General features: G+C 55.5%; 1 protein-coding gene across 4 annotated transcripts in view; it reads left to right on the forward strand.

Moving 5' to 3' along the window:
* Window positions 1-24,194, forward strand: part of ADAMTS10 (ADAM metallopeptidase with thrombospondin type 1 motif 10) — a 62,972-nt gene that overhangs the window by 25,692 nt on the left and 13,086 nt on the right. For all 4 annotated transcript variants that reach the window (XM_062510195.1, XM_062510196.1, XM_062510197.1 and 1 more), the window contains exons 5-15: window positions 1,508-1,725; window positions 3,273-3,356; window positions 3,723-3,868; window positions 7,511-7,554; window positions 9,283-9,388; window positions 9,510-9,656; window positions 11,720-11,861; window positions 16,429-16,536; window positions 19,934-20,079; window positions 20,824-20,887; window positions 21,922-22,024. In XM_062510195.1, the coding sequence (XP_062366179.1) occupies window positions 1,508-1,725; window positions 3,273-3,356; window positions 3,723-3,868; window positions 7,511-7,554; window positions 9,283-9,388; window positions 9,510-9,656; window positions 11,720-11,861; window positions 16,429-16,536; window positions 19,934-20,079; window positions 20,824-20,887; window positions 21,922-22,024 (1,308 nt within the window). The remainder of the gene's footprint in view (window positions 1-1,507; window positions 1,726-3,272; window positions 3,357-3,722; window positions 3,869-7,510; window positions 7,555-9,282; window positions 9,389-9,509; window positions 9,657-11,719; window positions 11,862-16,428; window positions 16,537-19,933; window positions 20,080-20,823; window positions 20,888-21,921; window positions 22,025-24,194) is intronic.

A 24,194-nucleotide genomic window follows, 5' to 3' on the forward strand; every position in this document is an offset into this window, starting at 1 on the left:
GCCCTTGTGAACAGGCAGAGTTTCACTATGTACCCAAAAAGCCGCAGGCCCAGAGGATGCCCCTCCCTCAGTTTAGAGAGGCTCTGTGAGGCTGAGGGGCGATGCCATCCCTGCAGAAGGGCCCGGTGGCTTTTCCTGGGAACAGAGCAGAGACTGCTCCTGTTTGGGTGTCACCTCAGGGTGTCCATCCACTGCCCCAGCAGTGACACTTGACCAGAGGAGGAGTCACTGCTGAAGGCATTGTCACCTTGTCTGAGTGCCCCCAGACTCACCAGCATCTCTGGAGCCCCCCCTGTGCTTCCCTGGCCTCTGCCCATCCCAGCTCCCAAAGCCACTCTGGATGAAGCTCCAGCAGACTCCCCTCCTGCTGACTCTTTGCCACATTCTCCAGCTTCCAGAAATAATTTAGCCCGCTCCTATCCAATTGCTTCTTGGAAAGCAGAGATATTCAGTGGGAGCCACAGGCCAAAGGAGTTTAGAAGAACCACAGTGCAATGGCTCCAACAAAGCACCCCATTCCCTCACCCTGCTGGCTGGACGTGCCCTGTCCTGCCCTGCCCAGCACTCCTGCTCCTGAACATCCCCAGGAGCTGCCCTGGGTTGCTGGAGGAGCTGGAGCTGGCAGGTTTTGGGGCTGCCCGTGTTCCCACTCTCACTGGATCTGATGATCCAGCCTCAAAGCAGGGGGAAGGATCCAGCTGGATCTGCTGGCAGGGCAGGAGCAGGGATGGAGTCTCCCAGTCATGTTCCCTGTCCTGTGGTGGTCTCCAGGCAGGGAATTTGGAGCTGATGGCTCTGCTGGGGACATCCCCGGGCTTGGCTCAGCAGCACTTGAGGCAAAGTGCCACAGAGCTGCTGCTGCTGCTGTGGAGGCTGCAGCCCTTCCTGTGGTGAAAAAGCCAAGCCCTAAATCCAGGTCCTAGCAGGAAAAGGAAAGAGGAAAGGGTCTGCAAGGGCTCCATTTTCAGGTTATGGCTGTGTAGTCTCTAAGCCCACCCTGGGGCAGAGGTGAGGGCAGGGCTGTGCAGCCTGGAGGGCTTTGGGGCTGCGGTGGGCTGGGCACAGATCTGCTGGGCAGGAGGGGACAGGAGGAGCCAGGAGGGCAGGGGAGATGCCAGCAGGGCTGGCAGGAGCCTGGGAACAACCCTGGACTGCCTTTGGGACATTTTCTGAATCCACACGTGGTGCACAAATCACAGAACCAACTCGGTTGGAAAAAAACTTTAAGATCATCTAGTCCAACCTATGACCTCACACCTCCTCCTCAACTAAACCCTGGTACTGGGTGCCACTCCAGGCTTTTTTTTAACATTTCTAGGGACTCCCTGGTCAGATATTCCATTGCCCAATCACTCTTTCAGTGAAGCGTTTTTTTTCTGACATCTAACCTAAACTTTCCCCGGTGCATCTTAAGAGCTCCTCCATGGCATTTCCTCCCCTGAAACCCACTCCTCACCCTTATGAGCTCCTGCCCGAGGGCATCAGAACCATCCCGTTCCCTCCCCAGACGAGAAGCCCTGGAAGGGGAGGCACTGGTGGCTCAGGACATTGAAACCCTCCCCTCTGAAGCCATCGGGCAACCACAGCCAGCGGGGGCAGCTGCCCCTGAAGAGGTCGGTGAGCACCGAGCGCTATGTGGAGACCCTGGTGGTGGCTGACAAGATGATGGTGGGCTACCACGGCCGCAGGGACATCGAGCAGTACATCCTGGCCATCATGAATATTGTAAGTGTTATACCCGCACCAGGAACCTTGCGGGCTGGGGGCAGAAATCCCGTTCATCACCCCAAACGTCCGTGCTGGGAAAAGGAGATTTTCCTGCACGAAGCGGGATGGGGACACCGTGGGGAAATCGGATCTGTTCCAAGCTGGCTGCGGCTTCTCCCCAGGCTCAGAACAAGGTTTTGGGGTCACAAATCCTGCCAGGCTTCTGCTGCTGAGCAGTGGGACCCCGGAGCCTGGAGAGGTAAACTCTGGCCGGTCTGACCCCAGGCTGTGAGAACAAAAGCCTTTCTTTGAACAGCATCTCTCAGCTCAAATTAGCATTGCAAATGCGGCCGAGCAAGCTGAGGAACACATGGGAAAGCATAAGGACAGGGAGCTCTCACGCTTGGGGGCTGAGCAGAGAGAGGGGCGGCAGAAATCCCCTCGAGCTGCGCTTCTGCTCTGGGGCACTGCTGGCCGCAGGGTACCAGGATGGATGCATTAAAAGTCTGAATTGGCCGCGCTGGATCCTCCTGCGAGGTGAGATGGGCTTGGAAGTTATCCATCAAGCCTCTGAAAGCCCCTCTGGGACGGCTCTTTGTCCCGTCCTCCGCAGGATCCCTTTTCATGCTTTGCATTTCTAAAGCCGACGCCGGATTTTCAAACAATCCCGGTTCGAGGCGTTTCATCTGCTCCGAAACACCCGCCTGTGGCAGCACATTCATGGGGGATGCTGTGCCCTCCCCTCAGCAAAGCTCCGTCCCCGGGGCTGCCCAAAATGCCAGCAGTGGGGATTGCCCAAAATTCCAGCAGTGGGGGCTACCCCACCTGGGCTCCGGGCAAGGAGCAGCTGCTGCGGGATTTTGGTTTCTCTGCTCTGAGACAGCGAGCTCTGACCGCGGTTTAGGGGATTCTGCTGCTCAGGTGGTGGTGTGGAGTCCTATTCCCATCCCTGCTTCCCAAAAATGTTGTCAGGAAAATTAATCCACAGACACCAGAGGTTTATGTCCAAGAAGGAGACAGAAGAGTCCTTTTATTTTATTTAAATAAAGGGAGAGGCCATGGGGCATTCCCCTGGGATCTCTCTAATTTACGGAAGATGCAGCCTCCTTTTTATCCCAATTTCCCGCTGTCTTTCCCCATTGGCTGAGGCACTTGAGAGGCCCAGACTTCCCAGAACACCTGATACTTGAGGTTCCCTTCTAAAGTATAACCCTCCCTTTTCATTTTTAATTCTTACAGAATTCATGTTTTTCCCCCATTGCTTCTTTCATCTTTCAATATCCAATTTTATTTATCATCAGACCTACAGTTTGTTTGTTTGTAAAGGCAAATATCTTCTCCCATTCATCAATCAGTGGAATCCATCCCATTGCTTCTTTTATCTCTCAGTGCTGGTTTTATCTACCAGCAGACCCACAGCTCGTTTGTAAAGACAAATTTGTCATTCCTCTTAATGTTGTGCTCAGAGCCCAACCTAAATTCCCTGCCCTGCCCAGCCCTCTCCAGCTCGCTGGGCCACAGAGCTCATTTTTAAGACTCCTCTTTTCTTGTTTCTTGGAGGTCAGGTTGCCAAACTTTTCCAGGACTCAAGTCTGGGCAATATTGTCAATATCCTGGTGACCCGGCTGATCCTGCTCACCGAGGATCAGGTAAGCTGGGCTTTGCTGAGCCTGTCCTGTGTCTGCATTTCCCTTCGGGAGCTGTGTGTCCCCCTTGGATGTCACTCCCATGAATTCCCCCCAGTGAAGTCTGACTGCTCCACATCCTCCCAATGCCCCCTGAGGACTGGGCTGAGAAGACCTCTGGGAATCTGATTCTTATCCATGATAAGGCAATTTTAGGGAGGTTTAAGCAGCTTTAGTTCTCCTAAGGTCCCACCTTTCTTGCTTTCCCATGGCCTCCATGAGGAACTGGGAGTGTCTGGAGTGGTGTCTGTGCTCTGCTGGCACGGAATGGGCAGTGCCTTCCCACCAGAGCTTTCCTGGGCACACGCTCTCCCATTGCTTCCATTCCAGCCCACGCTGGAGATCAACCACCACGCCGGGAAATCCCTGGACAGCTTCTGCAAGTGGCAGAAATCCATCGTGAACAGGAACGGCAACGGGAACGCCATCCCTGAGAACGGCATCGCCAACCACGACACCGCCGTGCTGATCACCAGGTGAGCCCTGTCCCCTGCGGGGGACTGGCAGCTGTCCCCAGCTCTGTCCAAGGGGCTCATCCGAGGCTTCCTGACTGTCAGTGGGTGCAGATTATTGCAGTTCAAATGGTTATCATCCTCCAGATCAGTTTATCACCCTGCACTCCAGTTTGTTATCAATCTCCTCTCCAGTTTGTTATCAATCACCTCAGTTTGTTATCGGTCTCCCCACCCATTTGTTGTGAGCCTCCAGTCTTCCCTCAGTCTTAGCTGGGCTCTTGGAGCTCACTTTGCAGCCATGGGGTGTTTCTGCCCCAAAAGGCAAAGTTGGGCACAGATGGGAGCCCACCCTGGAATCCTGGAGCTTCCTGCTGCGATGAGGAGCCCTGTCAGCCTCTGCTCTGGGAGGGCAAGAGGATTCCAGCAGGATGTCAGGACACTGACTGGCTCCAGCCAGCCCAGGATGTGGCTCAGCTCATTTTAGGTACCTCCGTGTTGGGAAGAGCTCTCTCCTCGGGACACCCCTGCCCTGCCAGTGTCCCTGTGCTCCTGCCACAGCAGGGGAGGTCAGAAGAGCGACCTGGATGCTGGCTCAGACCCCGAGATCTGTGTGAAGGGGTCTAAGCTGCCACATGCAGAACAACAGGGAGGGAGGGAGGGATGGTGAGAAGGAAGGAGGACACAGAGAGGATGACAGGGACAGTGGAAGGAATGGCAGAGCAGCTGGAAGGCCGCAGGTTGCTCTGGGGATGGAGGGCACAGGGAGTGCTGAGCTCCCCAGGTGCTGCTGGCTGTGTCCAGTATTGTCCCTCCACAAATCCCTGCTTGGGCAGAGGTGAAGCGCCCTGGGAGAGGCCAAAGGCAAACCCACCATTATTCTGCCCCTTGCCCATCTCCGGAGGAGTGGAACAACGTCAGGAAATGGAAGTGCTGGACAGGGAGCATCCAAGTGGGAGCCGGTCCCCTGGTCCATGTGCTGCTCTCCCGCTCCAGTTCCAGCGCGAGCCTGGAACATCCCGTGGATGAGACCCCACAGAGGAGCGACAGAAGGGCCCCTCAGCACCAGATTTTCCCCCTCCCGAGGGGGCTGCAATTTATTCCTGCCCTCCCTGCACACGTGTGGGATGCAAACGCCGGCTCCGAGCTCTCTGTCCTCCCTGCAGATGTTTGAGCCAGCCTGGATCCTGGACAGAGCCCGGCGCGTCCGGCCCGGCCCCGATCAATTCCCGGTGTCCCGATAAGATCTTGCTGAGCTCGGGGCTTTTCTTCTCCTGCGGGGACGTGTCAAAGCAAAGGCTCCGAAGGCTTTAAAGGCATTCGCTCAAAAGAGAGCAACAAACGTTTTGTTTCCTGCCGAGAGGAGGGGAGAGGTTTGGGCACTTCAGGGAGTGCCGGGGGCCAAAGGGACAGGAGCCATTCCCGGGACTGTGTCGCACTTAACCCCTCGTGTGCTGCCACTTCTCACCGCCCACCCTCATCCCCGAGGGGTCAGTGGGGCGAGTGGTGCCGGGGGGTCCTGCCCAGTGTCCCCAAACACGCTCTGGGGTCACAATCCTCAATCCTCACTCCATGGATGTCCCCAAACCTGCTCTGGGATCACAGTCCTCAATCCTCACTCCATGGATGTCCCCAAACCTGCTCTGGGATCACAGTCCTCAATCCTCACTCCATGGATGTCCCCAAACCTGCTCTGGGATCACAGTCCTCACTCCTCGCTCCATGGATGTCCCCAAACCTGCTCTGGGATCACAGTCCTCACTCCTCGCTCCATGGATGTCCCCAAATCTGCTCTGGGGTCACAATCCTCACTCCATGGATGTCCCCAAACCTGCTCTGGGATCACAGTCCTCACTCCTCGCTCCATGGATGTCCCCAAATCTGCTCTGGGGTCACAATCCTCACTCCATGGATGTCCCCAAACCTGCTCTGGGGTCACAATCCTCAATCCTCACTCCATGGATGTCCCCAAATCTGCTCTGGGGTCACAATCCTCACTCCATGGATGTCCCCAAACCTGCTCTGGGATCACAATCCTCAATCCTCACTCCATGGATGTCCCCAAACCTGCTCTGGGGTCACAATCCTCACTCCATGGATGTCCCCAAACCTGCTCTGGGGTCACAATCCTCACTCCATGGATGTCCCCAAACCTGCTCTGGGGTCACAGTCTTCTGTGCAGCCCCAGCCCCCAGCTGACCCCACACCCTACCCAGCTCTCAGCCTGGCCCCTTCCAGCCCAGACTTGCAACCCCCAATGTTTATCTTTGCAAGGAAATAAGAATATTCTTTCTCTAACCCAGCTGGAGCTGCCACCTCTTCCCATTTTGGGGATGCTGCATTTCCATGTGGAGAAGGTTTCTGCGCTCCTTGTTTTGCCTTTACTTGTACCCAGCTAACAAAGTGCAAACAGTGAATTCCTTTGTGCAATGGCTGGAACTCGAGGCCAGGAACAGAGGGAAGAGTCACCTTGAATCAACCCAGATTGGATTTGTTTGGAAAATTCTCAGTAAAGAAGTGAACTGAAAAAAAAAAATAGATATAAAAATCACTGGAGTGCTTTCATGAAACCACAGTGGGGTTTGAAATGGAACATGTTTTCAAACTGAGATATTTTCTTTATTTTTATTTTGTTTTTAATCAGAATTTCATATGCCCCTCGATCCCTGGCAGTGTCCAAGGCCAGGTTGGATGGAGCTTGGAGCACCCTGGGGTAGTGGGAGGTGTCCCTGCCCATGGCAGGGGGTGGAACGAGATGATTTTTAAAGTCTTTTCCAACCAAAACCATGCAGGGATTCTGTGTTTCTCTGACTGATTGATACCATTTCCTGCAAGAGACCTGAGCTTACAGAGCAGAGGTTGGCCCTGTCCTCCCCTGTGCCCGATGCCCCCAGGGAGTACTGGGGAGCAGAGCTGGACCCACCCAAACCCAAAGAGTCCCAATCTGGAATAACCTTGCCCCTGCTGATTTATGGAATCATTAAGGTTGGAAAAGACCTCCAAAATCATCAAATTCAACTTTTGATCAAATCCCCTTGCCCACTAAACCACATCCTGAAGTGCCACATCTGCTCATGTTTTTAACACCTTCCAGGAGTGGCGATGCCACCACTGCCCTGGGCAGCCCATTCTGATGCCTTATAATCTTTCCATGAAGAAATTTTCCCTAAAATCTGATCTAAACCTCCCCTGGCACAGCCTGAGGCCATTCCCTCTGCTCCTGTCCCTGTTCCCTGGAGCACAGCCCGACCCTCCCCCCGGCTGTCCCCTCCTGTCAGGGAGTTGTGCAGAGCCACAAGGGCCCCCCTGAGCCTCCTTTTCTCCAGGCTGAGCCCCTTCCCCAGCTCCCTCAGCCTCTCCTGGGGCTCCAGACCCTTCCCCAGCTCCGTTCCCTTCCCTGCTCATGCTCTAAAACCACGTTTCATCAAAACCAAACCTCTGGCCTGGCTCAGCCCTGCCCCAGAGTTAAAGGACAGGCTGAGTTAAAACCCTCAGTGAATCTCAGCCTGGGCAAAGTGAGTGTTGTCCTGCCTGTCAACGATTGGTGCTTTCCAGCCCAGAAGTGTTCAACAGGCTGGTTTGGAGTGGTTTGGATGTGAACTCATCAGCAAAATGACAACTCCCAAAATCAGAAGTGTGTTTAATGCTGCCCTCTCTCCTCCCCAGGTATGACATTTGCATCTACAAGAACAAGCCCTGTGGCACCCTGGGTGAGTAGAATTCCCACACCCCCTCAGTAGCTCCCAGCAGCACAAAGAACTTCGGGAATGTGATGAGGGTGGGCTGTGCCATCCCCTTTCCCACCTGTACCATCCCCTTTCCACCTGTGCCATCTCCTTTCCCACCTGTGCCATCCTTTCCCACCTGTGCCATCCCCTTTCCCACCTGTACCATCTCCTTTCCCACCTGTGCCATCCCCTTTCCACCTGTGCCATCCCCTTTCCCACCTGTGTCATCCCCTTTCCCACCTGTGCCATCCCCTTTCCCACCTGTGTCATCCCCTTTCCCACCTGTGCCATCCCCTTTCCCACCTGTGTCATCCCCTTTCCCACCTGTGCCATCCCTTCCCAGTGAAGATGAAGCTCCTGCCCCAGCACCAGCAGCAGGGCCAGGACCAGAGCAGTGGTTTCCAGCCTCTCCTCCCTTCTGTGAACGCTAAACCAGCAGCCCTGAGGATGGATGGGCCCTGGAACACTCCTCTGTTCCATCCCTGGGCCAACTCCGGACTGATGATTAAGAACCATTCACATTTAGGGCTTGTCCATGGCCGGCTGGAGTATTCCTGGCTGAGCAGAGAGAAATCTGACAGATCTGTGGTGACTGTAGAGGGAATTCTTTATTGGCACGGCAGGACACAGCCAGACCCTGCAGCCCTCTCTGGCTGCAGCTCCTCCTTTGTCTCCCTGGTCTAGACTGAGCGGGCAGGGAGGGATTTCTGCTCTGAATCACTGCAGTGCAAAGGGGAGAGCTGCTGGATCTCTGACCTGTCTGGCTGCACAGGAGGAGCCTGGGAGGGAGGCTGAGGCTGGAGGTGCTGGGGTGGCCCAAATCATTCCACAGGCACAGCCAGGCCCTTCCCTGGCCCGGGGCAGTGGCACAGTTTGTGCTGGTGAGACAGCACAGGGCAGAGGGAATTTGTTGTCACAGTCCCAGGGGAATTTTAGCATCATGCAGTCCTCCAAATGAGCCATGCTGGATTCCTGGTGGCTTCCAGGCAGAACCAAGGTTGGATCCTGGCTTACTTAGCTGTCCCTGGCCAGGTTTGGATGCCCCAGAGCTGGTGCAGCCCACCTGAGATTCCCCCACCAGGGTTGTGCCAAGGACTGCTCCGCTCTGCACCATTTGGATATGAAATTCAGGGAATTTTGACCCTTTCTTAGCATTTCTGAGCCTGTCACTGTTAATTTACCTTCAGTGCTGAGTGACCATGGCCCATAAGAGCCGTGACTCCATCCCAAAGCCCAGTGCAATGGTGAGAAGGAACTGGCTGTGCTCAGTGTTACAGAGCGTGTAAGATTCACTGAAGGTTTTATTTTAACTCAGCCTGTCCTTTAACTCTGGGGCAGGGCTGAGCCAGGCCAGAGGTTTGGTTTTGAAGAAACGTGGTTTTAGAGCATGAGCAGGGAAGGGAACGGAGCTGGGGAAGGGTCTGGAGCCCCAGGAGAGGCTGAGGGAGCTGGGGAAGGGGCTCAGCCTGGAGAAAAGGAGGCTCAGGGGGAACCTTCTGGCTCTGCACAACTCCCTGACAGGAGGGGACAGCCGGGGGGGGGGTCAGGCTGTGCTCCAGGGAACAGGGACAGGAGCAGAGGGAACGGCCTCAGGCTGTGCCAGGGGAGGTTTAGATCAGATTTTAGGGAAAATTTCTTCATGGAAAGATTATCAGACATCAGATCGGGTGCCCTGTGGTGGCCCTGTGTGACAGCTCTGTCCCTGCCCAGGCCTGGCCCCCGTGGGGGGGATGTGTGAGCGGGAGCGGAGCTGCAGCATCAACGAGGACATCGGGCTGGCCACCGCCTTCACCATCGCCCACGAGATCGGCCACACGTGAGCCCCGGCAGCTCCTGCTGCTTTGTCCTGCCAACAAAGGGCTGAAAACCTTTCCTGTGCGTGGTCCAGGTGTGCCCAACCCCAGCTGATCTCCTCTCTGTGCCCTGCTGCTTTCCAGGTTTGGCATGAACCACGATGGGGTTGGCAACAGCTGCGGCTCGCGGGGGCAGGAGACGGCCAAGCTGATGGCTGCTCACATCACCATGAAGACCAACCCGTTCGTGTGGTCCACGTGCAGCAGGGATTACATCACCAGCTTCCTGGAGTAAGGAATCCAGCCCTCCCTGCCCTTCCTCCAGCCTCCCCCAGTCTCTTGTGAGAAGGGGGTAAAGCCAAAGCAAAGCCCCCAAATCCCCCAGCACCTCCTGTCTTCCAGCGCTTCATCCTGTCCTCAGAGTCACATACTTTCTTTCTTTCTTTCCTTTAGACTTCCCTGTGTTTTTCCTGCCTGTTGAACATCTAAACTCATTTTTGTTGTGGCTGGGAGAGCTTTATTTGGGTTTCCCACATGCAGAAACTTCACAAATAGATCAGTCTCCCCTGGAGGCATTTGGGTGGTTCTGAAGTCCAGCCAGGAATTGCAGAGAAGGAAAGAAGGTCTGGGGACAGGATTGGGTTTGCATGTTGCAGGCGCTTTCTCCAGGCACTGAGGAGGAGTTTTCAGTGTGAATGAGTAAAGTGGGGCAAAGATTCTGGCTTTTTTTTTCTTCCAAAGCACCTTTAGGTTTCAGGAGAAGGGACAGGACAAGGGGGGATGGATGCAAACTAAAAGACAACAGTTTAGATTGGATATTAGGAGGAATTTCTTTGTTGTGAGGACAGTGAGGCCCTGACACAGGGTGCTCAGAGCAGCTGTGGCTGCCCCTGGATCCTTGGAAGTGTCCAAGGCCAGGTTGGACAGGGCTTGGAGCAGCCTGGGATAGAGGAAAGTGTCCCTGCCCATGGCAGGAGTGGAAGGAGATGAGTTTTAAGGTCCCTCCCAACCCGAACCATTCCATGATTTAGGCTTCTAAATCCCAGATTTTTGAGGCTGTCACCATGCCTGAATCAAACCCTGGGCATGGTTCAGGCAGCCCCTGGGTTTCTATCCCAAAGGAACCTGTCAGGATCCATTTTGGCGGGGCTTTCTGCAGCACAATGGCACTTCCTAAAGGAAGGACTGGGCAGGGCTTGAGGGATGAGTGGAAGCAGCACAAGTGTGGGGTCAGTGTGAAGGGAAGCCCCCAGGGAGTCTGAACAGCAGAGCTCAGCTTCTGGAACGCAGCAAGAGGAGCAGCCACGGCTCCTTCCTGAGGGGCTCCCTGTGTCCTGCAAGGCCAGGCCAAGCCTCGTGGCTCGGCAGCAAATGCAACATCTGGCAGCTGTGGCTTGACCACAGCCAGGCCTGTCCCCCTCGCTGGTGACCGCTGGCCGTGCAGGCACGTGGCACAGCCAGGCTGCCTCGTCCTCTGCTGACCCCAAGCTCCTGGCAGGGCTGGAGGAGCATGGAGAGTTCATCCCTGCTCCTCGTGCTCTGTGCTGGCCACCCCGGGCTCCAGGAGCCTCCGGTGGGACATGGTGTGTGCGGAGTTTGAGGCTGGGGGTGATGACAGGAGCTTTGATTTAGGGGGAGCTCAGAGAGCAGTGAGGAAAGGGGAGGGAAAGGCATTCCTGGCTGAATTTGGATGCTCCTACAAAGCTCTGGCAAGCAGCAGGTCGGGCTTGGAGAGGGGGGCTCCTCTCATCTGGGGCTTCACAGCTGAGTGGGGGAGCAGCCCCTCTGCCTACCCACTGCCCACATGAGGGTCCTGGGCACACCTGCCTGCGCTCTGCCACGGGGATAACCAGGGGCTGGAAACAGCCTGCAGAACAGCTGGAGCTGTGTCAGGGCTTGGGCTGGAGCTCAGGGAAAGGTTCTTCTTTCCCCCGAGGGTGCTGGGCACTGCCCAGGCTCCCCAGGGAATGGTCCCGGCCCCAAGGCTGCCAGAGCTCCAGGAGCGTTTGGACACCGCTCTCAGGGATGCTCAGGGTGGGATTGTTGGGGTGTCTGGGCAGGGACAGGGGCTGCACTGATGATCCCTGTGGGTCCCTTCCAGCTCAGGATATTCCAGGATTCTACGATCCCTCCAATCAATGCTTCCAGAGTTACTTTGGAACCAGGATGTGCTCCCCAGCCTGGGGCACACAGCTGGAAGGATTTCCGAGCACTTTTCTCTGACCCAGAGTTGTCCCCTCAAGCAGCCAAGCTCAGCCCCAGTGGAGTTGGGAGTGGCAGCTGCTGATGCCTCACCTCAATGCTCTCTGTCCCCTCAGCCTTTCTGAGCTCTGATTCTCCCTCTCTGCTTTCAGCTCTGGGATGGGACTGTGCCTGAACAACGCTCCTCCCAAGCAGGATTTCATCTACCCCACGGTGGCCCCGGGCCAGGCCTACGATGCTGACGAGCAGTGCCGCTTCCAGTACGGAGTCAAATCCCGCCAGTGTAAATACGGGGTAGAGAGCCTTCCTGCTTTACTATCGGTTCCCAGGGCTGGAGGAGGGGGACTGGGGGGAAGGAAAGGTCCGTGGGACTGCCCCTGCTGCCCACATCACTGTCCTGCTCCAAAGCAGGGGCACTGCCATGCTCCCGGTGAGCTCCGTGCTGCGCTTCCCTGGAGAGCACACAGGAGGGGGTGTCCTGTCCGTAAATGTTCGTCCCGGCCCAGTTTGGGTCAGATTAATCCCATGGCAAGAGATTTCTTGCCTCTTCCTTGGCTGCTGCTGGTCCCCAAGGTCCCCTTCATCTGGGCTCCCCTCTCTTTGAACAAGGACATATTTTCCATAATCCTTACCAGAAGCCATTGTGCTGCTCCACATAAACTCAGGAGGAGAAAAGTCTTTGTCCTAGGTGAGGTGAGGGATGTGCTGGAGGTTGCTGCTGCCCACCTAGCCCTCCTCCTCTGCCACCTCACTGCCATCCCCTCCTCTTTGAACCCAGGAAAACACTGAAAAGAAAGGCTGCTCCAGGAGAAAAGAGTTTTCCTGGGTCTGAGCCTGGCATTTGGCTGTTCTCACTGTCCTGAAGGGTCTGCACAGGGTGGTGAGGGAACATCTGCATGGAAGAGCTGCTTGAGATCCTTACAGCATCCATGTTCTTTTGGGGTAAACAGAGGAGCCAGCAGTGGGATGCACAGGCAGCAGGGACTGATTTCTCCATGGAAAGGGTGGTCAGGGATTGGCAGGGGCTGCCCAGGGAGGTTTGGAGTTCCCATCCCTGGAGGTGTCCAAGGAATGCCTGGAACGTGGCACTTTGGGCTGATTGAAAATTCGGGGGTCATTCAAAAGCAACACTCAATGATCTCTGAGATCTTTTCCGGCTCCAGTCCATGCCCTGGCAAGCTGGGAAGGAGCAAACACAGCAGCTCAGGGTTTGGTTTCCCAGTCTCCTTGCAAAGCCCAGCCCAGCTGCGCCATGGGAATGCCCCAGTATGAGCCAGGCTGTCACTGCCCAGCTCCTGATGGTGCCACCAGCTCATCCTGATGACAACACAGCAAAGTTGATGCCCAGAACATGGCCCAGGGGCCCAGAACTCGCTGGACACAGGGCAGATGCAGCAGGAGCAGTCTGACTGCAAAGAATGTGGTGTTGTTGTCCCATGTCAGGTGCCACCCACTGGGGTCTGTGCCCCTGCTCAGCTCAGGGAATGGGAACCTCCCTCTGTCTCCCAGTTAATTTTTAGCCCAGGCAGACACTTCCTGTACATATCCAAGGATCCCACAAACATCCCTGAGTGACCCCTCCAGCCCTGTTGTGGTTTGGGAGAAACTCAAAGGGCACCAGGGCTCTGCTGTGTGCAGGAAAATCTGGATTGTCAATGTGTGAGCCACCCATCCTGTGTCCCTGGAAACAAATTCCAGAGGAATGGAGCCAGCAGGGCAGCATCCCTCCCTCCAGGCCAGGAGAGGGGGTGAGAGATGGGAGTCATGAGGATGGAGAGGGTTCCAGGACAGGTTGGACCAGGCTTGGACCAACCTCGCCTAGTGAAGGTGTCCAGGGTTGGAACAAGGTGATCTTCCAGGTCCTTTCCAACCCAGAGCAGTCTATGATTCTATGATTAAAGCTGGGAGGTCACCGGGAAGCCCTCGGTGACAGGGACATGGGGCTCCTGCTCCCCAGTGCTCACGCTGGCTCTGCCAGAGCATCATGGAGGGGTGGATGCCTGAGGATGGGGAAGACTGTCTCCTTCCACTGCTCAAATCCATCAGCAGCTGGGCTTGGGGAAGGGCTTGGGAGCCAAATTCCCTTTGCAGCTCTGATGCAATGAATGCTATCAGATGCACAGCCCCTGGCACAGAGCCCACAGGGTTTCCCTTTGCTAGCTCTCCCTGGGGCACTCTGCTCTCCCATCCCCGGGGCTGGAGGGGAGCAGAGCAGTCCCCAGCTCATCTCTTCACCCTCCTGGCATGGAGGACTCCCAGTCGCCGAGTCAGCCACTCCTGGGGGATAGGTTGCTGCTCTGGGGGCAGCAATGAGGGGCTGGAATATTGGATCCAACCCGGGGGTGAGGAAGGTGCTGTCACCTCACTGGGGACAGGGGGCCAGAGCCGCCTGCTGGGTCACTGCTCCCCCGGGGCAGGAGGGGGCTGATGGTCACTGTGACAGGTAGGAACTGGAGCCAGACTGTGCCCAGGTGGCCAAGAATTCCCAGGACATCCTGGCTCGTGTCAGGAATGGTGTGGCCAGCAGGACCAGCAGGGCAGGGACTGTCCCCTGTGTTGGCACTGCTGAGGCATCTCAAATCCTGGGTCAGTTTTGGGACCCTCATGACAAAAAGGGCATTGAGGGGCTGGAGCATGTCCAGGAAAGGGAAGAGAGCTGGGGAAGGGGCTGGAGCACCAAGAGTGGCTGAGGGAGCTGGGGAAGGGGCTCAGCCTGGAGAAAAGGAGGCTCGGGGGGCCCTTGTGGCTCTGCACAACTCCCTGACAGGAGGGGACAGCCGGGGGGGCTCAGTTTTGTCCCAAGTGACAAGTGACAGAACAGGAGGAAATGGCCTCAAGGTGCTCCAGGGTAGGTTTAGATTGGATAATAGGAACAATTTTTTCACAGAAGGGGTGGGACATTGCATTGGGTACTCAGGGCAGTGGTGGAGTCCCCATCCTTGGAAAAAACATGTGCCTGTGGGACTTGGGGACATGATTTAGTGCTGGGTCTGGCAGTGCTGCGTTGATGGTTGGGCTTGATGATCTTAGAGGGCTTTCCCAAGGTGAATTCCACAATTCCATGGCACCAGGTGTGGCAGCTCAGGCTCTGCTCCCCATCTCAGGGCAGTTTCTGTCACTGACACTGTGAACCTGTTTAACATTTTCTGCAGAACCTCAGTCAGGACAAGCTGCTCCTGAAAAGCAGCAAGTTTTCCACGGTTGTTTGAGTAGGAATAGGAGCAGGATGGGGATGAGGCAGGAAACTCAGGAAATGAGATTTTAGGGGTTGCTTTGCAGTTCACAGGTGCTGAAGTCCAGCCTGGGGCATTGAGCTGGAAAGGGCCTGGGCTTTCTGATTTCACTTTTGGGTGGGTTCTGCGACAGTCAAGGGAAGACTTTTGTTTGCTGGAGCTCTAAGAGGTGAAGATGGGCTGAAGCTCAGGATTTGTGGCCCAGGAAACCTTTTGGAAAGAGGTCTGGAGTCACCCAGTGGACACAATGCACCGAGCAGACACCGAGAGGTGCCCAATTCTGAAGGGGTGGCTCAAGATCTGGCATTATTTTGATTATTCAAAAAACAGCTCTAAAAATTCCAGAGGAATCTTTGGGCTCCTTAGGCTGGCTGGAGGTGGCCAGCACCCCAGTGGTCACATTGAGAGCAGGGACATCTCCAGCTGTGCTGTGGATGCTGACAGGGAGCCCCAAATTCCCACAGAGGCAACTCAGGATCCACCTGCATTTGGGATGCAAAAAGCATTCAGGAATGGCAGGAGCCAGGAAGGGGCTCAGCCTCCACTGCACAGAGGCAAAACTGGGAACACCCTCAGCCCTGGGAAGGGGAGTGAGGACAAGGACAGTGGGCTTAGCTCAGGTGTCACTGAGTGTAGTGGTTTTGGTTTGTCAGTTTGAAGTTTTTTTGTTGTGAGATAGGATTAGCAGGAAGGTACAACAGGCGTAACTTTAAATGGTACAAAGAGAAACTTTATTATTAGAAACTATAAGGAAAAAAACCCTCAGAATAAAACTTTAGATTACTTTTCTTTCCCTTGCACATTTCATTTTTTTTATACTGAAAGCGTTCAGAAAACAATTCAGTCAGTTTATAACTTTTAAAATAATCTTTTACTAATTCATAGGGAGAGGAGATTTCTCTTTTTAGTTTACGGAGATTTCTCTACAAGAAACACTATTTTAGTGGTCTTGATGTCACAGTGATCAGCCACCTGGAAGAATGGAATTCTGAATACTATGTAATTTTTTCATTTAACTAACAGTTTTTTAGAACTATTATTGAGGACTATATTAACTATGGGGCACACTTTAAGGATTGTAACAGTTCAAACAAAAGTTTTCTTCATCTTTGTAAAGACAGAAGTTTTTTTCTTTTGCTCCTTCCCTGGGGAGCAGCAGGGGTCTTTATATTTTACTATTCAAATTTAAGGGATCACAGCTATTTTAGCATCTATTTACTTTAACACTAATGCTTTTGTTCATATCTATAGTTAGAACAATTACATCTACCCCATAATATCTTTCTCTGTTATAGGGAAACAAGACTTACAGGGAAAGCGAGGTGTCCAAGGAGAGAGAGGTGTCCTCTGGCATGGGCTGGCTGGGGGTCAGCTCTGCCCCCTGAGCCCAGGGGACCCCACAAGTGTTCAGGCTGAGCCCAGAGAAGGGGGACAGCTGGAAGTGGCCTTGGGGTGACTGCAGCTGGCAGGGTTTGATCCCATTGCCCCCACTCAGTGTCCCCGTGTCCCCATGTCCCACCCAGCTGGTGACGCTGCCCCTGGCGCAAACAAATCCTAATCCGGGTTTTGTTTCTTTGTCTCTCTCCTCCTCCCTGTCCCTGTCTCCCCCCAAATGTCCCTCTTTGCAGGAAGTCTGCAGCGAGCTGTGGTGTCTGAGCAAAAGCAATCGCTGCATCACCAACAGCATCCCCGCAGCTGAGGGCACCATCTGCCAAACCAACACCATCGACAAGGGGGTAAGGCAGCCCTGGGCACTGCAAGGAGCTGGCAGGGAGGGCTCGGGTCCCTTTGCCAACAAAAAAAAATGGGATTATTGTTCGCATTGGGGGCGTGGAGTTGATTTAGGAGCACCTAGCAGCCTGTCCTGACTCCCAGAGGGAGGCTGGGATGGGACAAAGAGCCCAGAAATCACCCCAGAGTCCAGCTCAGAGCTCAGCTGGTGCAGTGCTGGAATGTGGGATATGGGATATGGGATATGGGGTATGGGGTATGGGATATGGGATATGGGATATGGGATATGGGATATGGGATATGGGATATGGGGTATGAGATATGGGATATGGGATATGGGGTATGGGATATGGGATATGGGATATGGGATATGGGATATGGGATATGGGATATGGGATATGAAATGGGGAACGGAATAGGGAATGTGGAATGTGGAATATGGGATATGGGATATGGGATATGGGATATGAAATGGGGAATGGAATAAGGAATAGGGAATAGGGAATAGGGAATAGGGAATAGGGAATAGGGAATAGGGAATAGGGAATATGGAATAGGGAATAGGGAATAGGGAATAGGGAATAGGGAATAGGGAATAGGGAATAGGGAATAGGGAATGTGGAATAGGGAATAGGGAATCCCTGTTCCAGCAAAGCCCTTCAGTGTTACCCCTGAGGCACAGCAAGGTGACCTCAAGCAGTGCCATGTCCTTAAATGAACACCTTATCCTCCCCTGCTGGGATCTCCTGGGATCTCCTGGCTGGTCTGAGAAAAGGGATTTCTTTTCCCCCAAGTTTCCCCAGATTTTTGCTTTCAGGGGAACTTGGGAAAAACTGGCTATGATGAAACTTTGGTTTTAACCCTCAGCTGGAAGGGGAGGACAGGATTTCCCCTGAATTTTGCCTCAGTTGCTTCACTCCCTGCTCCTCCTAGACTCATTTCCCCAGTACAAAGTTAATGCACTGCTCAAACAAAGGCTCTTTGCACACTGGAGAATGGTTGGGAAAATGGAGAATCAGGGCTGGGACATTTCCCCACTCCACTGGAAGAAAAGTAATTCCCAAGGAACATTTCAGACCCTTAGGAAGCTGGAGAAACTGCTGTGCAGGGGAGACCATGGCTCTGGCAAATCCAGGATTCTTTGCAAATGCTCATTTTAGTTCTGCTGGAAACTGGGGCAGAGAGGAGCAGACAGCTCCTGGGGCTGTACATCCCTGCTGATGCACACTCACATGGATTATGGCATTTTTTTTCCCTCCTACTCATGGCTTTTTCCCAGCTTTTCCCACTTTTAAGTATCTCTTTTCCCCCACTTTGTGGCTGCTTTTTAATCAGGGTTCTCAAAAGCCTTGAGGGAAGGAAAGTGAAGCAGCCACAGACCCTGGAATTTGTGGGAGCTGCTCCCTGGGAGGATTCTGGCTCACTTTGAGCCCCCAGTTACCTCCCTGTGCTTGTCCTTTTGGATCCATTCATTCTTTGGAAGTGATCTGATGGCCTTGGGTGGAAGAAGATGCATTTTTATCTTAAGTTTCTGCATTGTCCCCAGCTGGAATTCCTGGGCTGAGCCCTGGACCTCAGCCCTTGGTCTCCAAGGTCTTCCCTGGCTTCTCCCTTTGCCCTGGGGAGAGCAGACAGAAGGATCAGGGAATTTAAAGTATGAAATATTAAAGGAGAGAGAAAATTCCTGTGCTCTGCCAGCCAGTGTGGGGGAAGGCTGAGCCAAGCTCTGCCATGCCCACATCCCAAACCTCTGGCTATTTCCTCCTCCCAGATCCTCCTTTTTAAAATTAATCAGTCTCCTGTGCATGTTACATCTTCACCTGTCCTATCCCAAGAACCCACAGTGGCATTTTTTTCCTCCTTTCCCCCTTTTTCCCAGCTTTTCCCACTTTTAAACACCCCTTTCCCCAACTTTGTAACTGCTTTTTAACCAGGGTTCTTCAAAAGTGGGAAAGGAAGGGAAGGGAAGGGAAGGGAAGGGAAGGGAAGGGAAGGGAAGGGAAGGGAAGGGAAGGGAAGGGAAGGGAAGGGAAGGGAAGGGAAGGGAAGGGAAGGGAAGGGAAGGGAAGGGAAGGGAAGGGAAGGGAAGGGAAGGGAAGGGAAGGGAAGGGAAGGGAAGGGAAGGGAAGGGAAGGGAAGGGAAGGGAAGGGAAGGGAAGGGAAGGGAAGGGAAGGGAAGGGAAGGGAAGGGAAGGGAAGGGAAGGGAAGGGAAGGGAAGGGAAGGGAAGGGAAGGGAAGGGAAGGGAAGGAGCCCCCAGGACTCACTGGACCTATTCCCAGGCTGTGGGAATATTGTGGAATATCCAGGCTATGCCTGCAGAGCATCTCCTCCACATGGGATCCCCTTTTGGAGAGGCACTGGTGCTCCCAGGGATCTTGAGCTGGGATTCCTGGGAAGACACTGTGCGTTTTCCCCAGCTGCCCATGCAGAGCTGGCTCGGGATGAGCAGGGAGAGGCCGTGCCAGTGGCTCCAGGGTGGGTTCCCAGCCCCTGGAAGGAGCACACAGCGCTTTCTTCCTTCCTGGGATTATCTCAGCCCCCGGGGCTCCGTGTCCGGCACCGTGCCCGGAGAGCGACACAGCCCTGGCACCGTCCCACCCCTCCCGTGGTTTGGGACTCCAGGGGCTGTGGGACACGTGCCAGGCCCGAGAGAAATATTTCATAGACAAATTTCCATGAGCATCTGTTTCCCAGTAGGACAGGGACAGGCAGATTCTGTAAGGATCCTCAGCAGAGCGATGACACAACGCTGATATTAAAATTTAAACTTTATTTGAACCTGAGCCCTTTGCCAATCTGGACATTTTGGACACACAAACCACAACCTGAGCTCCCAGTACACACAAAACTCACTCTTGTCCTGGCAGTGGCTGTGTCCATGTGCCCCAGGGATCCTGGCCCTGCCTGGCAGCAGCAGCTTCAATCCAAGACCACCTGGATCTCAGGGCTTTTATGAGATGTGAAGTGTGGGACCCAGGACCTCTTTAGAGGAGAATCCCGGACTGTTTTGGGTTGATGGACCTTAAACCTCATCCAGTCCCACCCCTGCCATGGCAGAGACACCTTCCATAGCCCAGGCTGCTCCAAGCCCCATCCAACCTGGACTTGGACCCTGCCAGGGACCCAGGGCAGCCACAGCTGTTCTAGGAAACATCTGGGACATGACCCCTTGTCAGTGCTGCCTGTCCCCCAGGATGGTGCCACAGGGGCTGGGACTGGGGACACTGGTCCCACTCAGCCAAAGGAAAGGCGAGCACCCTTTGCCTTGGAGAATTTGGCTCTGAGGCCAGTGCAGCTCCAAGCTCAGATTCCTCATGATCACAGAAGATCCCTGCCCTGAGCTGGCTCTGGGAGAAGGAGCCACCATGCCTAGGGTACCCCAAGCTCTGTGTCCCTGCAGTGGTGCTACAAGAGGGAGTGTGTGCCCTTTGGGACGCGGCCGGAGGGCGTGGATGGAGCCTGGGGGTCCTGGTCATCCTGGGGCGAGTGCAGCCGGACGTGTGGTGGCGGCGTGTCCTCGTCCGTGCGCCACTGTGACAGCCCCAGGTACGTGTGGGGCTGGCCCTGTCACCCTGCAGTGTCCCCAGCCCTGCAGCTCCTCTGGGGAAGGGGCTTTCTCAGCCTCTGCCTTCCCTCCTGCGAGCCCTGGAAGTGCCTGAGGCTTGGCAAGGAGCGAAACAGCAGAGAATGAAGCGTAAAGCTGGCACAGATGGCGCTGCCCTGAGGAGACAGGAAATTTCCCAGTTAGAGAATTGGCTCACCCACCAATTTCTGCCTCTTCCATCGATGCATTTTTGGGAGGGCAGTGGGGGGGGAGAAAGGGAGTGAGAGAAGGAGAAGCACCCTCAGGCCGTTCTCTACATCATCCTATTAAAGACCCTGACAATAATCCACTCCTCCAGTGCCACCCCAGCCCTGTGCATGTCCCTCCATGTCACCTGAGTATCAGTGACAGCTGCTCTTAGGTCCATCCACATAAAGCTGGGCCTGCTTCCATTTTAGTAATCACTCCTGGAAGGTTTGGCAGGGTTTGAACGCCTACGTCCAGCTCTGTGCCCTGCGCTGGGGTTGGGGCTGCACCACACCCCCCAAACCCTCTGTGCAAGCCCTCTGTGCACTCAGGAGGAGATTTTGGGGGCTATGCTCCAGCCGTGCCCAGGCAGGATTGGTCCTTGTGCAGAGCAGGGTTGGGAAAAGCCGCCTGGGACAGCCAGCCCAAACTCCTCGGGGCAAAAACCTGCCCCAAACAGTGCCTGGAGCAGTTCCAGCATCTCTTTCCCTCTTTGGCAGGCCCACGATCGGAGGGAAGTACTGCTTGGGAGAGAGGAAACGCTACCGCTCCTGCAACACCGATGTGAGTGGTGCCAGCCCGGCGGCAGGGCTGGGAGGGATGGGAGGAAGGGAATCAGCCCAGTCCGGGGGAAATCAGCCCTCTCCAAATGGGATCAGCCCTGTCCGGACTGGGATGATCCCTGTCCAGATTGGGATGAGCTCTACCCAGGTGAGGCGAGCCCTTCCTGAGTTGCATGAGCCCTGTCCGGGTTGAGTGAGCCCTGTCTCAGTGGGATGAGCCCTCTCCCAGTAGGATGAGCTCTGTCCAGGGGGGATGAGCCCTCTCCACAAAGCTGCGGGGTGCTCTGTGCAGCCGTGGGAGGAGGATGAGGAGGAGGAGGAGGCTGAAGCTGGGCGGGGTGAGCCGGCAGCAATCCCGCAATGGGGAATGCCGGGCAGGACCAGGCAGGTGTGGGAGCCGGTTCTGGGGCGGGTGGGCTGCACGGGATCCAGAGGGGCCTGAAGATAAGGAGGGAAGGGAGGGGAGATAGAGGATTCCAGCTGTGCCAGGAGAGCGCTGCCACTCGCAGGCTGCACCTGCACGGCTGCTCAGGTGAGAGCAGGGTGGGTCAGACTCTGCTTCCTGCGGCTGAGGATTAAACCTCAAAGATTTACAGAAAAAAACTGTGCTGAGGGGGATGCTCAGTGAAGCTTGGGAGCTGGGGGATTGTAGTTTTAACATCCACGGGCTGCTGGTGAGGGAAACAGATGGGTCCTGCTGCTTGCCTGGGCTTTGCACCTGGTTTTGAGGGATTGCTCCCAAGGGTCACACCTCAGTCAGAGCTACTGGGGCCCCTCCTCGTGCTCTTGGTCTTCAAATCGTGCCCAACTGTGCAGGAGGGACTGTCCTGTCCCCTTGCACCAGTGTCAGGGCTGATGTCCCTGTCCCAGTGGGACTGGTGGCAAGACCCCCTTGTCAGGGCTGATGGCAGTGCCCCATGGCCAGTGTCCCTGTCCCCGAGGGGCCGGTGGCAATGCCTGGAGCAGCCCCTGCCCTCCTGGCAGCCAGGCCAGGCCGTCCCAGCCCCAGGCTGAGTGGTGGCTGTGTGACCACAGGACTGCCCGCCGGGCTCGCAGGATTTCCGAGAGCTGCAGTGCTCCGAGTTTGACAACGTGCCCTTCCGAGGGAAGTACTACACCTGGAAAACCTACCGGGGAGGTGAGTCTGGGGCACGGACTGCTCAGCTTTGCTCTCCCTCACGCTCTGCAGGGATGGGTCTTGTGGTCCAAGGGGTCTGGGGACATTTGTTCGGGATTTCCACAGCTCTGGTCACACAGGTTGCCCTCTCTGTGCTGCTGGGATGTGGTGTCTCCTCTCAGGTGACAGTGACAGTGCATCCCTGCAGGAACCTGGGTCACCTCCTCCTGTGCCAGAGCCAGTCCCTGCAGCTCTGGAGCTGTTCTTTCCTGCAGGCTGGTTCCTCAGCTGCAGAGAGAGCAGAGGAAGGTGGACAAGAGAAGGGAGGAGACAGAGCAGGCAGGGAAAGCTTCCTGAGCAGGAGAAGGGATGGCATCCTTCAAAGAGCAGCACTTCCCTCTTCCCAAGGTCAGCCCTGGGTCCTGCAGAATGGTCTGGTGAGGAGAGGGGGCAGGAGGAGGCTCTGTGGCAGAAATCTCTTAATAATGAGGAGGAACAGCTCGTCTCTTTTGTAGAGTTAATGAACTGGACTGGGGAAATCCTTCCCAGCTGTGTAAACAAGCCCAGCTCCCAGCAGGGCTCCTGCAGCTGGAGCAGCTGTGCTGGGGTTGCAGGGGATGGATCAATAAAAATGTAATAAAACTGTAAGGATGTAAAGTCACCCCAAGACCCCAGTGGATGCCAAGATGGGAGACAACCCTGCAGGCTGGAGTTGCCCTGGCCCAGACCTCTCTCCCCCCCAGGCATGGCCCAGGACTTGGCTAGCCAGCTGAACATCACCCTTGAGATGTCACCTGACCCTGATATGGATTTTTTTGCTTTCATAAAGAGCCCCTTCCTCTCTCTCTCTCTGCTTCAGCTTCCTCTGCTATAAAATAAGTGATGAAACCTCTCCCCTGGCAGGAGGCTGGAGTGCTGACAGTGCCATGATTTGAAGGATCTAGGAGCTTCATCTCCTCTTCCCACACTGCCTGTAGGCAATGGTCACGAGGAGCACTTTTATTTTGTTTATTCGGTGTCTCTGTTGTCCTCTGGGGTGGCCCAGCAAGGGACCATGGAGGTGGGGAAGGTCAAGGAAGTTCTTTGCACAAGTCTGGGCTCTCTCTCAGTGCTGGGGAGAACTGGTTTGTGTCCAGTACCTAAAGAGGGCTGGAAAAAAAAGAGAATTTTAGCAAGGCCTGGAGTGCCAGGACACAGGGATTGGCTTCCCACTGCCACAGGGCAGGGCTGGATGGGATATTGGGAATTAGGAATTGCTCCCTGGGAGGGTGGTGAGGCCCTGGCACAGGGTGCCCAGAGCAGCTGTGGCTGCCCCTGGATCCCTGGCAGTGCCCAAGGCCAGGTTGGACATTGGGGCTTGGAGCAGCCTGGGACAGTGGAAGGTGTCCCTGCCATGGCAGGGGTGGCACTGGATGGGCTCTGAGGTTCCTTCCCACCCAACCCCCTCTGTGTCTTCATGATTTCAGCAGCACGAAGACCCTCATCCTCACATGCCTGGGGGTTTTGTGATCCTTGGTGACATTTGGGTGGCAGAGGCACATCCTGGGGGAGGTGGGGACATTCCTTGCACCTCCACCTTCCCCATGTCATAGATCTGACTCCAGGGAATGTCTCCCTCCTCTCCTTCCCTTCCACTGATGTTCTGCCCCCAGGCCCTGTGGCCGCTCCTGTGCCACCAGGCTTTGGGGTGGCAGTGAGGGCCGGTCCCCACCTCCTGACCCCTTCCAGCAGTGCCCAGAGGCCTCAGCATGGGGGGGGTGTCAGTCCCTCCCTCCCCGCTGGCTCCAGCAGCCCCCCAGGATCCCTCCTTGCTGCCAGCCTCATCCCTGGGCACTCTCCCCTCCAGCTGCCAGGGAATCTGTCCTCAGCTCGGTTCTGGGCACCTCGGGATCCCCTCACCACCCTGGTCCTCTGCCGAGCCCCTTCCCCTGCTCAGCTCATCCTCTCAGGCTTCCCAAAAGGCTGGGTGGGTTCGGGGGTGCCTCCCTCCACAATTCTTTGGGAAACATCCCGGGCATGGAGCATCCCCACCCTGCAGCTAAGGAGTGCCCCACCAGCTCGGAGGAGGGGTCCACCAGTCCTGCAGGGATTTGGGAAGAAGGGACACGGGTTCCTTGAGGTCGGGTTGTTTCCCTGGCGCTGATTTCCAGCGATCCCGGAGCCCAAAGCCGGGTCCGGACGGAGAGCCCTG

Source organism: Cinclus cinclus, chromosome 28 (genome assembly GCF_963662255.1).
Source record: "Cinclus cinclus chromosome 28, bCinCin1.1, whole genome shotgun sequence".
Taxonomy (NCBI): domain Eukaryota; kingdom Metazoa; phylum Chordata; class Aves; order Passeriformes; family Cinclidae; genus Cinclus; species Cinclus cinclus.